This window comes from Doryrhamphus excisus, linkage group LG22, assembly GCF_037039965.1.
Source record: "Doryrhamphus excisus strain RoL-2023G ecotype Guam linkage group LG22, RoL_Dexc_Guam_v1.1, whole genome shotgun sequence".
NCBI classification, from domain to species: domain Eukaryota; kingdom Metazoa; phylum Chordata; class Actinopteri; order Syngnathiformes; family Syngnathidae; genus Doryrhamphus; species Doryrhamphus excisus.
In genome coordinates, this window is record NC_136378.1 from 1,058,331 (window position 1) to 1,071,990 (window position 13,660).

Below are 13,660 nucleotides of genomic sequence, written 5' to 3' on the forward strand. Positions count from 1 at the left end.
CAAACGAATGTATAGTACATTTTAAAAACATTATTTTTATTACCTATTCTGATTGGAGGTTTTTTTTTTAGATGAGGATGATGCTGGATTGAAACGCTTCAGAAAAAAAGGGAAGCACATTACTCACTGAAGTCGATGTCACGATGAATGTGTCATCTTCCAGCAAAAACATTTTCCATATATGCCCATACTGTGTCGGAAGAAGTTGATTTGAGGTAACATCATGCGTCAGTGTCAGTGGGAGATGGTTGCAGAGAGAGAAGGGCCAAAGAGCAAGCGCGTAAGAGGAAGTTAGTCATTTTCCGCCACCAGATAATCTCACACACCTTCAGAGGACGGTCAGGACAGACATGCAAGAAGGTAACACATTTTTCAAGGAACAACTCAGCTGTATGTTATTTTTATTGTCTGTTTTTTATTGTCTCTTGTGGTGTTAATCGGTGCCATCATTCCTCACCTCCTGTCAGTCCACCCAGGCCAGGCCGAAAGATGTGCAGTCATGAGGCGAGTTCTGGATGTGACACGGGGTCAGAGGTCAGCTCCCAACCCGAGACAGACCGCTTTGGCTTCATCGTGTCCAATGGATCTAAACCCTGGTGAGCAGTTCCTCCTATTTATTGGCAGTGTTTGATTGATTTGTGTTTTTAGAACTCACTCTGTTGAGGGCTGGAAATCTCAGTCAACTAAAAAAAAAAAAAAGTGTGATGATGACGGCACATAGTGCTTTGCTTTAGTCAGCCTAAAATGAAGTTTAAATACGCACAACATGACAGCTAAATGAAATGTCAAGCAGGCTGACATGTGAACCCGCCATTGCAGAAAAGCCTACTTTGAATTTGTCTTCGTATTTTGCTCGCTGCTTCTGCGCCGCCACGGAGCCTGCACAGCGATGGCTGCCGTGTGGTTTTCCTGTTTCCTGCTTTTCAGCGCCACCAACGTATGCAAAGACCTTCATTTCATACTCGACATACTGCTAACATTTGCAATCACAGCGTAAAAAGCAAGTGTGTATCAATGTAATGAGTCGGTTGCAGGTGGCTGGAGTAAAGTTTGAGTTCCTGTCGTTCCTCGCCATATTGCCATTCGTGGGGAGTAAAATATAGGCATATTTATGCAAGTGTTACATATTTGTGTCTATATGAAGCCATAGGAATGGCTAAATGAACTAAAATACAAATAAGGCATGAAGAAGACGCATTAAAATTGTAATGTGTAGTCTTCTACACTGGGTGGCAGTAGTGTTACTGGAATATTCGGTGAGACATAATATCGCCAGACTGGCTTTTGTTGCCGTTTGGAATGATCTCAAGCACAATAATAACCTAATACTACGCCCAACATCACTTCCTGTCCTCCACACGACACAGCAATAAGATGATCTATTTCTGAAGGACATTGCATGATTTAACTGGTCGGATTGGTCAGCAGGACTGTGGGTCCACAACCTGGACTGGTCAGACAGAGGGAAGCCAAGTGGATCAACGTTATGGACCAATGGGAGAGCATCTTGTCCAAAAAGAATAACATGGTATGGCTTCCCTCCAATCAGTCTACTCTATCTACCGCCCATGTGGCCTGTGTGTTGATGGCAGGTCAAAGTTCAGTGTCAGAAAGGCATCCCGTCCTCCCTGCGGGCCAAGTGCTGGCCTCGGCTGTGCGGCGCCATCACCAGGATGAACAGCAACAAACGCCTCTTCCAGGTAAAAACTGAACATCCACTCAACTCAGAACTGCCAAACACCAAACACCTACTACTCATTTCACCCCCCCCCCAAGTCTCTGGACTCAAAGGTCGCCCTGCAGCAGTGGGTGGGCGTTATTGAGAGAGACCTAGACCGCCAGTTTCCTTTCCACGAGATGTTCCTCTCCAAGGAGCGACACGGGTGTGCTGCAGTCAAAGATTTTTTTGCCTCTTACGCCAAAGGCAGTTTTATCGGAACCCAGGCCTTTTGTGTGTGTCTAGGCAGCAAGACTTGTTCCGGGTGTTGAAAGCCTACACTCAGTACAAACCAGAGGACGGGTACTGCCAGGCTCAAGGACCAGTGGCTGCTGTCCTCTTGATGAACATGCCAGCGGAGGTACTGAGACTAATCATCCATCCTAGCGGTCTTTGGGCGAGGGGCGCGGTACACCCTGGACTGGTTGGGTCCTGAGACATGGGTGGGAAGGGCCGCTGTGATATTCTGTAAAGAAGACGTTACATACAGAATATTCATTTAACAGCCAAGATGGTTTGGGAATAACGTGGATGCTGACCTGTGACAGGAGGCCTTCTGGTGTCTGGTGCAAATCAGTGAGCTCTACCTACCAGGATACTACAGCCCTCTACTGGTGAGGACCCCCAAGTTAGCATACACGATGTCCATGAACACATCACCACATTAGTAGCGATAGCTTCACGGATGCCGGGGATGTTTTGTCACAAAGGAAGGAGTCCTCTTCGATGCCACGATGCTGACCTGGGTGTTAAAAAGAGCATGCCCCCCCGCACACAAACACCTGCAGCAGCACGGAGTGGAGCCCCTCATGTTCGCCACGGACTGGCTGATGTGTTTGTTCACGCGACACCTGCCCTTCAACGCGCTGCTCCGAGTGTGGGACCTGTTTTTCTGCAACGGTAAATCCCTCGCTCGCACCCATGAGAAGCCATACTGTTTCCAATGCCAATCACTATTTATATACCAGCTGAGATCATGCATGACGATATGGGAATCGTACTGCTTGCGTGGGACAGCACCTCAGTAGGATGTAGCAGGAACCCACCAGAATAATCACCAGAGTCGCCCTTGTGCTGTATAAGGGGTGCGGGTGCTGCTGCAGGTGGCCGCCGTGCTGGTACGCAGGGTGCTGGGTCGGGCCGAGCAAAGGAAGCGGTGCCAGGGCCAGATGGAGACCCTGCAGAGGCTGAGGGACGTCAGGTGTGAGGTCCGAGAGGTGGAGGACGACTTCATAGCGGAGGTAAGGAGAACGCTGACAACTTGAAGACATTTTCCTTCCCAGCGGGTCTTGCAAGGTCACTAGTGTGTGAGTGACAGGAAGAAAAGCTCTGATCCCGAGTGTCGCCTGCAATGACCCCGCCATGAAACCGTAAGCACACGTTCCACCTCCTCTTCCAGGTGTGTGCTGTTCCCCTCTCAGCCAGCCAACTGGAGAAACACACGGAGAAGGAGCTGGCCAGGTGGAGGAAGGACAGACCCTCGTCCACCTTTGACCCCAGAGGTCGCTGCCGGGGTTACCGTATGGCGTGGGCGAGGGCTCAACTCAAGCAGGAGGAACTGCAAAAGAAAGCAGGAGAGAATCTGTCTGTGCCCCTCCCCCGCTCGGCTTCCAGCCTATCGCTGTCTACGTCCGGGCGGAGGAAAGGCGGGAACGTCGGGGAAAGCGTTCCGAGGCAACTCTCAAAGGACTGGAGGAGCTGCAATGAGTTGAGCTTCAAGGAGGACGAAGTTGGGGGTGGACAGGGAGGGGCGGCAGGAAGAGAAACGACACACCTTGAAGCGGTGAGACAGGAAATGACGGAATTGGAGCAGGACGACTCCAACGAGGCTGCCAAAGGCTCTCAATCACGAACAGGAGCGAACGAGCCAGATGACTGCAGCGCTGGTGAGGAGGAATATCACAGGACTGAGTCACCAGAAGACACCTCGGAGAGGCCCCGCCCCCAAAGAAAGAAGCCCGGCGACACCCTGGCACGGACCCAAGAAGACGATGCCGGGGAACACGCAAACACCACGCAGCAGGAATTGGCAGCTGGCGTGCAAAGTAGCGCCAAGATACGTGACACGGATGGCGTCGGTGGCCACATCCAGCAGGGAGGAGGCGCACACGAAACGTGTCAATCAAAGCTATCACACCAGGAAGCCATTCTCAGTCAGGTCTGCGAGGACACAGAGAAAGGGAAATGCTCCGCTGAGATGGCAGCAGACTACGGCAGCCCGAACATGAGCTTTTCCGGAGACGTCTGTGTCCGCAAGTCCTGCCGGTTAACACAACGCCTCTCCAAAGATCTCTTCACCGACCCCAGTCAAGCACCTGCAGACTCTCCTCACACCGAACCGGCTAAACATTTTAGTCTCTTCCACAGGCAAGCCAAAAATGTGGTGGCCACCAAAATACAAGTCCCTACAATCTTGATCCAGGACTTCAGTGAAGAGCCAGTGGAGGAGCAGAGGAGACCAGAGAGGAGGAGGTGGTGGTTGTGGCAACCACAGGAGCAGGAAAGAAGAGATGAAGAGGAGAGGAAGACAAGAGAGAAAGAGACCAAGAAGAAGAGAGAGAGGAGGAAACCCCAGACGAGGGGTAAAAGCTTTCAGGTCCAAAGAGAAACAATGAAAAGTTCTTTTTCCTATTCCGAGTCTTACTTTTAACACATTCCCTTTTCTTGGAAAATTTGGGTTTATTCAAAGCTCCTCAAAAAAACTCAAGTGCTTTGTTTCTCTTCAACATGATTCCCAAAAGTCACACTGTTGTATGATAATAATAGTAATAATAATAATAATAAAAAAAGAGAAGATGTATTTTACACACATGCATGCTGGTTGCTGTTAGCATTGTTAGCATTATTGTCTCCAAACTAAAAAGGGAAATTCAGGCTTTACCACTGAAAGTAACACTTGGTCTAAAGCTTCTCGTCGTCCTCACTATCACTGGCCAGCACTTCCTGGTTGGTGGTCTGTGAAGATGTAGGCAGCACTGATCCGAAGAACAAGGAGCAGAACTGCGGCGGAACACAAGAAACGGGAAATAGAATAAAATCATTCCGTGCTGTGTCGCCACTGGCCAAACGCCACGACCGTGGAACCTCCAAGACACGGTCCTTGATGCCACGCTGTGACTCCCAAGAGAAAATCATGCAAACTCGGTTCGTCGTGCGGTGTGGCAAGGTGTCATCACAGCAGTAGCCTAGTTCTTCAGCATAACAACGTTAATGACAATAGTAACAATGTCGCTGTAGCTAGGTTAATACACAGCCGACGTTACGTAGATGGGGTGTCGTTCTCTGCTTTTGGAGGTTCCACAGGGCAATAAAAAGACAAACCTTCTTATTGGGCGGTACATCTCCTGCTGCCGTCTCCTCTTGCTCCTCACTGTGCAGTCTTGAGCTGTGATTGGCTCCCTTGTGCTGTCTTGAAGTGGCGGGATCGGTTTGAGCTGGACCGGGTGCAATGCTGGTATCCATGGCGATGAGGTAGGAGTCCATGTCGTCATTCATGAAGTCATCGGGAGGAGGGGGCGGCGGGGGAGTGCGCTCTCTTGAGGAGTGGGGACGGAAAAGCATAAAATGAATACAGACCCCCACCGAGCCCCTGCTAGGACGGGGCTGGAGCTCCCCCGAAGTTGGGGAGCAGTTGTCCATACTGTCTTATGATAAAGAGTGAAGGGGCTGGTCCAATGCTGTGCATCTGTTGATGGTATGCCATGTTTTTGTTACCTTCTCGTGGTGGTTCGAGCATCGTCTGAAAGCGTGGCCAGCACAAAGTTCCCCTCCAGAATGCTGTCAGTGACGGAAAGCACCAGAGGGCTAAAACAGACGCAAAGCAACTGAGTCAAGTCAACAAACAGGAAGTGATGCTTTGTCCTGACGTGAAGGTGCACACCTGCCCGCTTCGTCAAAGTACACAGAAATGGGGAGACCCGTCGACTCGGCAAAAAGCAGCAAGCCCTGCAGGTCAGATGATGGAAGTCAACTTGGTGATGTGTGGTTTCCGGCTTTGCAGGGGCTTATTTCTCACCCGTAGTTCCTTGAGGCAGAAGGTGATGCTGTTGTGCGTTTGGATGGCAAAATGATCAAACTCCTCCGAGGCCAGACACAGTTCCGTCAGCATGGCCTTGGACTGCTCTGCTCAGAAGAAGGCAAACAAACGCTTGTTATCAGTCAAACGGTGTAAAGAACCTTTTTAGTCAACTGTACCTTCATCCATGTAGTTCCTGAGCCACACCCTTTCGTTGTTGACTGACAGCGTCACTTCCTCCAGAGAGGGAGGGAAATGCACCACAGCGTCCACGAGCAGCCTAAGGAAAAGTTAATACGTTAGAGAAGCTTCCAAGTTGAAAGTCATTGGTTGACTGAGACGACCAGGCCAAGGTGTAGCCCTCATCTCGCTCCAAAGACAGCTGGGATAGGCTCCAGCATACCCCCACTCTAGTGAGGATAAGTGGCATGGAAAACGGATGGATTTGGTGACGGAACATACAATATGGCCGAACATACCTGGGCTTTGTGCTGGTGATGAGGCACAACAAAACCTCAATTTTAACCTCAGAGTTACTTACGGTGATGTGACTGGTTATGAACTTACTTTGCCAAGCCCGGATCTCGGCTTTGTGCTCAGTGTGCTACAACACGGCACAAAACGTACCCGATAATAATAATAAAAAAGTACAATAAAAAATCACAATAAAACAATAGACACAAATAACGACACAAATAAAAACAGGCTAACCGCTTTTAATAGCAAGTCCATGAAAATACGATTTCAATACAGACTTCAAATCCTTGGACCTGCGACAGAAAAGCCCCCATCGCCCTGAGATTTAAGATTAGATGGAGCGGTCCAAAGCAACTGTGACCTGGACCTCATAATCCCCGGCTATGAGCCAAGCCTAAAACAGGCAACCACGTTCGAAGTACAAGGCTAGCCTGGCCTGACCCGCTATACTTCACCAAAGTACATACCTGGGATTGGCTCGAAATATGTTGGCACAGCTGTCCTTATCAAACACGGCCTGTAGGCTTTCGCTGTCCTGGAAAGACAGGTTGTGCGTCTTCAAGAGGCCTGTGGACAGCAAAACAGTACCGCCATGCAAATAAATGGAGGACGTGTTTTCTTTCTTTTTTTTTTGAGGTAAAAAATGCCATAATCTGCAGTACCGTGTTTGCAGTGCAGCGTAAAGGTGAGGCGGTCCTTTTGCTCGTCCAGCTCAATATGACACTTTTCGACCGTCTTCTCCAAAGACGCTAGAGACCTGAAGACTGCCTGCACACTCTGGATGTTGACATATGAACACACGCATGGAAGGAAAAGAACTAAGTCAGTGTTGATGGTAATTGCATCACTGGTTAACCGTTAAGGATGACGTACCAAGCCAAACCACACAAACACCGTCAAACAAAAGCGATGGGAAAATGCTGCAATCACATTCGGCAATATCAAAAACCATTGCAACAGAAAAATGCACACACGCACACACGCAAACCTGAGTAACAACTGCATGAGGTAAAATGGAATCTGCTCTGCTACTGGGGGAGCCACACCCAACATTAGTAATACCGTAAAACATGACAGCCAAGTGTTTAGCTACAAAAAATGTACCAAAATATTCAAAAAGCGTGACAGTCCGCCTCTTCAACAGTCAGCCCGGTTACGTCTTGATCCCTCGGGTCTTCTGTGAGCTTGGATTTACATCCAATTCAACATCTGGAGTACTGTACGCCAAAATACTTGTTGACAGGTGCATTTACAGCTAAACAAAAGAGTTTGATTGATTGATTGATTGCCTCAAGTGTTGTACAACAAAAACAAGTCAATAAATATTACCTTTTAAAAGTTCCTCTTTTCTCATTTGTTACTATTTGTATGTTTTTCTGTATGATCACATGTATGTATTTCAGTGATGCTTGTGAGTTTTTCCTTCTTGGGCCTAAGACATAGTAGCAACAAGTACATGCAGTATTATATAAACACACACCTTTATTGCCATTTTGCAGCGGAAGACATTCCCACTGGGTATAGTGTACCTGCACAGGAGACACAGAGAGGGACACTTGGGATGAGACTTTTCAATGAGACACAGAGAGGGACACTTGGGATGAGACTTTTCAATGAGACACAGAGAGGGACACTTGGGATGAGACTTTTCAATATGTCCAATGCAAATGATGCTGCACATACATGCATACTACGAATAATAATAACAATGTACTTTCCACTGTGTTCATGTTCGTTATTATATGTATTACCTCAAATGACTGAAGCATTATCGATATTTTGATTTGCGAACCGAGTTTAGAGCCCCGGTATCGGGGATATCGATATATCAGTATCGACCCGCACATCACGAACGCAATCCGCACCTGCTGAAGAAGAGTGGCGCAAACAGGAAGCACGCATACGCCGACCGAGAGGAGTTGACAGCCCGCAGTGCTAGCTACAAGAGAGAAACATAACATTAGTAGCAGGCTCCCACCATCAAAAGAATCAATCCCCAATCTAAAGAAGTTTACCCCATTTTCCTGAGGCTCCACGTAGAGCTCATCGCCGATTCTGGACAAGGAGTGAATGGCTTTGGCGAACACTGCACAGTACATTCACGGAATGACAATAATGGAACAATTATAACTATTATGGGACACGCAAAGGCCAAATGACTGTAAACAAACCTTTGACGTTTCCACCCGTCACAACGCAGTCCATTTCTGGAGCTCCTTCACTACGGTTATAAACTAGCAGCTTACTTCTAACGAGTTGTGAGACTTTAGCAGACCGGGACATAAACACCAAGCCGTAGGCATCGTCTTTTTTGATATATTTAACCAAGTTTACTTTATGGACGACTGGAAAACCGGCAATGTTGTTCACGCCGCCACAAAACACTTCCGGACTGTGGTCCAATCAGAGAGTCGAAACGTTAAAGAAGGGCGTGGTTGAAGTACACGCATGCGCCTGGGATTGGACGCGCTGCAACAGGCCTCAATTTCAAGATTTCAGTTAAAAATAAAAGACAAATATTTAAAAAAATAAAAATGTATGGATGGATCGTTCATTTTATTAATTTATCTGAAAATAAAAATAAATAATAATAATTGTTTTTGATAGTTTGATAGTATCTTGATAGTTACACTGCCTAACTACATAACTTTACTGCAATGTTTTCTTGATGAGGCCACAAATTCACCAAATTATGTGAAGTATTACATAATTATTTGGATGAAAAAAACCCTTGAAACAGGTGCTTTAGACAAGTCAACATGTCCACAAAGGAGTAGGGAGAACCTGATCTGTTTTAATTGTCCCCCTACCCCTGTAGTAGATAATAATCTGGGAAAAAAACATAAAAGCTTCAAAGAATTTCAATTTCAACTTCAGATGCCGAGTCTTCATTTTTAGTCCTGGAAAAGAAAAATCAGCTCCATCTATCGCTGTTTGTTGTGCTTCCCTGTTGCACCAGTAACCTCCATTCCAACCTCCATTGACTTGCCCTGATTGGCTACTTATTACATTCACGGGTCAGATTAGCAGCAGCGTCTCTCCCACATGCTTCGTCCGCCACTCAAGTGGAGCCATGGATCCAAATAAAGGTCAAATAAAGCGGTTTGGCAGAGAGAGATAGAGAGAGAGCTAGATAGAGAGTTGCTGTCAGTGCTCAATTATCTCACCTCACTGGTCTTTCTGGTCCTTCTGCTTCTGTGTTCCACGTCTCTGGAACATTGCTGTGCACCGTCTCTGTCTCTCCACCCGTCACTGCTGACACAAACGTCTGCTCGAGTAGACTTTGTGGACATTCCTTGGACATTTTGAAAGGCAAGAAGTAGTGAGGGATCTTGGGATTACGACCCCGGTTTGGGACCATGGGAACTAACTGGAGCATGCCCAAAGAGGATTACATTTCTTATTTGTTTTTGTTGACAGATGTCAAATTAACGGAAGACATAACATCAGCCGTGAAGAATTTACCGTGAAGGTCTGTGTTGTGTCAAGTGTCACGTTTGCGTCCCCATGTCTCAGCCAGGCAACCCGCCGGACAGCCAGACCTTACTGCAGTCCATGCTGGAGCGACTAAAGCTCCAGCATGGACGAGAAAGGCAGGCGAGCCCCGCATGGGAGACTGATGGACCTGGACCCATCCAAAACCACCAGAGAATAAGCCAGGGGTTTACAAACGGGTATGAATTGAATGTCCCTGCAGAAAGACCTGCTGTGTCGTCCCTGGGGAGGAATCACACCCACAGAGACGCTGAGAGCTTTCAGCAATATCGAGGTCACTTTCCCCACCCACTCCAGAAAGACAACACCTGCGTAGACATGGTGGAGAACACCACACTGCCTCAGATCTTTCATGCTTCACCAGGACGACCCCTTAGGACTGGTGGTGAGGACCAATGGGACAAGGTCAATGGACATGAAGACACAACCACAGGACGGGACCAGGGCTTGAAAGACACGTCAGGCTGGTCATGGGGGAGCACGTCCTTTACCACGGACAGCCAGGACAATAAAGGCTTTCACGTCGGAAATGGACTATATGGGAGTTTGTCCAAATGGAGAGACATGCATATGACGCCCAAGAAAGGGGGCGCTGCCACGGCGAGACAGAAGCAACGATCATCTGAAAGCAAAGCGAGGCGATGGACTGAGAAAATCAAAGAGCGATGGAAGGAGAGGCCCGGCAGCAGGAAGGGAAAGGAAGGCTTCACAGACGGGACGGATGACCAAGTGAGTTTTTAGGAACGATGCTCCAAGGAGCGACCTCAGTGCTCTAAGTCTGCTATGCCATCCCCAGGGTTCAACACCAAAGCGCCTGATCGTGGCCTCCAATCAGGACGCAGGAGAGAACCTCCCATGGCGACCCAGCGGCGAAAGCCCGGTTACGCAATCAGAGGAGGACGCCATTGACGGATTTATCAGGTAATCAGCAACGCTCTGAATGAGCTGAGACCAGTGGCGTCATTAGGCCTATTTTTTAAATGTTCTTAAGCCCCCCCTACATAATTTTATATTTTTTATTGATTTTGTTGTATTTTGTTTTTTATAGGTTTTTTTTATAAAAAAATCTATAAAAAAATATATATTTCATTGATTGTTTTATTTTTTATAGGATTTTTTTGTAAAGAAAATCTATTAAAAATGAAACAAAATCAATAAAAAATATACTTAATATATTAAGAACATTTTTAAGGCCTTTAAAAATAGCCTGCTTTGGGCCTATTATGAAATTTGTGAGAGATTAAGAAAAAAAAAATCTGACAAATTTCATAATAGGGCAAAAGCAGGCTAATACTAGCCTACTACTACGACTAGGAGTAATAATCAGAAGACTAATGATGATAGCAATAATAATTAACTAATAATTCATTAATAATATATAATAAAATGTAATATAATAAAATAAAATAAACTAATTAATAATATTCATTCATTCATTCATTTTCTAGCGCTTATCCTCACGAGGTTCGCGGGGGTGCTGGGTGCCTATCCCAGCTGTCTTCGGGGTGGGGTACACCCTCGTTGACGTCACCGTGGTAACCGCATGCACTCAATGTCGGGTTCTCCCCGTTTCAGATCAAGCGACGACTTGCAGTTTGGCTTCAGCTCCATCAATCTGCTGGAGGAGATCATCTCCGGTCAAGAGTGGGCCAAGTTCCTGAACCCCGCCCTCTCGGCTTCCTCGGCCAATCAGAGACCACCAGAGGAGACGGTCAGCAGCCGCACCTCAATGTCTAATAATGACGGCCCAGGTGCTTTGGTTCCGCACCAATCGGGAGGTTTGAACAGGGGGTGGAGCTTCAGGGGTAGCGAGTCACTGCCGGCTTATAACTTCCCTGCCAGAGGGAACGTTCCAGAATCACGGGACAGCACTGGTCACGTGGAGGTTGACCCGTCAGAACCAATGGACCAAGGACAAAGCCCGGCACGTGAACGGCTGAAGGAGAGTGGACGGGTGCAACCAAGATCTTCCAACGTGGAGGTAGATGCCAACATCAGAGCATCCAGAGGTTTGGTTGTGTGCCTCAGGTAGGCCACTCCAAAATGTTTGGATCTAACTTTTTGGTGTTTGCAGCGTGCAGACGTTCTGGAAGACTCGCCAATCAACAGAGTCAGCAGGAAGAGACAACACCACTCAGAAGAGACGTCTCACCAGGGCTGGACTCAAGATGGACAAAGTGTGTCTCCAGGCTCCGCCTACATAAGAAGATCCGATGGTCATGGCTAATACGTGGAAGTGTCTTTTATTCCAGACGGCTTCACGTCTTCGCTCAGCAGCCATACCATGGATGACTCCCAGGAGCATCACCCCAGCGTCGTGTTCAGACCAAATGGAAGCCCGGTTGGCCCCCCCACTTCTCCTCATGCTCCTACACCAACACGAGGTGTCCTCAGAAACTCAGCATTCCACAATTCAGATTCCTCACGGGAAAGCAAAAGGGTAAGTCATGGATACTCATCTTGCGTACCTGCCTGGCTTCCTGCAGACCACAAAGAACTGAGCAGAAACATCTACATTTCCAGTTCAACCCCCCACCCAGTATTATTCAGGATCAGCCTCCAATGTGTAGCTCTCGTGTACTGTATGTGACGGCCGTACTCGTCTTATGTTCCCACCTTTTCTCTGCGTGTCTTTGGACCAGAGACGAGTGGAGCCCAACCGGCGGGTTCATTTTGCAGAGAAGGTGGAGTGGATACCGCCGGTCCAAGTGGAGGCGGAGGCTAGCGATTCAGAGGAGGACTATGGCACAGAGGGAGGCTCCGTCACGGAGGAGGAGGACTACGAGGCGCCAGAGGAAATGAAGGAGGTGCCAGCGCGCCGTCCTGCTCTTCCTGCTTGGATCCTGGCCCTGAAGAGGAAGAACACGGGCAGGAAGCGCCGATAGTTACTGCGCTCATGAAGATGCTAATCTATATATACAATACATGTACTGTATATACAGTAATATATATACTAATACGTATACTGTACCGTGTACAGCAGTGGACGCAAATGTTCATATTTCATTATCCGCTACTAAATCAGTGTTCACTCTGGATTCTGACCCATTTTCATTTTACTCTTGAGCAAGAATCATCAAGTTTTTTAACAGTGAAAATAAAAATATTGTTTCCTATAATACAAGTATCAGGAGGAATTAAAAGTATTTTTTTACACTGAAATTTGAGTTTTCTTCTCAACTGTCGATGCATCATTTATAGAGCAACGACTTATTACTTCAAAATGAGCAGCAGAATTGGATAAATTATCGCAGCAAAATTTTTTTTACTGGCTAAGAATACGAATCATTGTTATTGTGGTGGTCGAGTTGTTAGCGCGCAGAACTCACTGCTAGGACACCAGGGTTCAATTCCACCCTCGGCCATCTCTGTGTGGACAGCTGGGATAGGCTCCAGCATCCCCCTGCAATCCTCGTGAGGATAAGCCGTAGAAGATGAATGAATTAATGAGTTCTCCTATTTTGTGTGGAAGTGGTAACTTTTTGGCTTCTTATTTTGTCTTTCCCCACCCTCGGCCATCTCTGTGTGGAGTTTGCATGTTCTCCCCGTGCATGCGTGGGCTTCCTCCCACATTCCAAAAAAAACATGCTAGGTTAATTGGCGACTCCAAATTGTCCATAGGTATGAATGTGAGTGTGAATGGTTGTTTGTCTATATGTGCCCTGTGATTGGCTGGCCACCAGTCCAGGGTGGAGCCCGCCTCTCGCCTGAAGACAGCTGGGATAGGCTCCAACACCCCCGCGACCCTCGTGAGGATAAGCGGTAGAAAATGAATGAATTAATGAGTTCTCCTATTTTGTGTGGAAGTGGTAACTTTTTGGCTTCTTATTTTGTCTTTCCCCACCCTCGGCCATCTCTGTGTGGAGTTTGCATGTTCTCCCTGTGCATGCGTGGGGTTTCTCCGGGTACTCCGGTTTCCTCCCACATTCCAAAAAAACCTGCTAGGTTAATTAGCG

The 13,660-nt window shown here is 47.5% G+C and overlaps 3 protein-coding genes across 4 annotated transcripts; 2 read left to right on the forward strand and 1 right to left on the reverse strand.

The window, feature by feature from the left end:
• The first annotated feature begins 207 nt into the window (after window positions 1-207).
• Window positions 208-4,506, forward strand: tbc1d10c (TBC1 domain family, member 10C). 2 transcript variants are annotated; one of them, XM_078788200.1, is made up of 10 exons: window positions 208-360; window positions 468-596; window positions 1,429-1,528; window positions 1,593-1,700; window positions 1,777-1,883; window positions 1,964-2,078; window positions 2,266-2,331; window positions 2,428-2,617; window positions 2,801-2,958; window positions 3,117-4,506. In XM_078788200.1, exons 2-10 carry the CDS (start codon window positions 490-492, stop codon window positions 4,365-4,367), a joined length of 2,202 nt encoding a protein of 733 aa, XP_078644326.1. In that variant the 5' UTR covers window positions 208-360; window positions 468-489; the 3' UTR covers window positions 4,368-4,506. The 2 variants fall into 2 exon arrangements, with proteins under 2 accessions (XP_078644326.1, XP_078644327.1); XM_078788201.1 differs by lacking the exon at window positions 208-360 and adding an exon at window positions 888-937 and having other exon boundaries at window positions 484-596.
• Window positions 4,362-8,607, reverse strand: rad9a (RAD9 checkpoint clamp component A). The gene is made up of 12 exons (XM_058063746.2): window positions 8,381-8,607; window positions 8,225-8,295; window positions 8,075-8,148; window positions 7,690-7,738; window positions 6,872-6,986; window positions 6,677-6,776; window positions 5,912-6,012; window positions 5,733-5,839; window positions 5,598-5,662; window positions 5,432-5,521; window positions 5,039-5,252; window positions 4,362-4,717 (listed from the first exon to the last, which is right to left on the reverse strand). Exons 1-12 carry the CDS (start codon window positions 8,490-8,492, stop codon window positions 4,619-4,621), a joined length of 1,197 nt encoding a protein of 398 aa, XP_057919729.2. The 5' UTR covers window positions 8,493-8,607; the 3' UTR covers window positions 4,362-4,618.
• Window positions 8,608-9,435: 828 nt separating this feature from the next.
• LOC131110443 (uncharacterized) lies at window positions 9,436-12,946 on the forward strand. The gene is made up of 6 exons (XM_058063560.2): window positions 9,436-10,433; window positions 10,501-10,625; window positions 11,280-11,685; window positions 11,779-11,881; window positions 11,957-12,144; window positions 12,347-12,946. The coding sequence occupies exons 1-6, from the start codon at window positions 9,717-9,719 to the stop codon at window positions 12,587-12,589; spliced, it is 1,782 nt and encodes a 593-aa protein (XP_057919543.2). The 5' UTR covers window positions 9,436-9,716; the 3' UTR covers window positions 12,590-12,946.
• The last annotated feature ends 714 nt before the right edge of the window (window positions 12,947-13,660 follow it).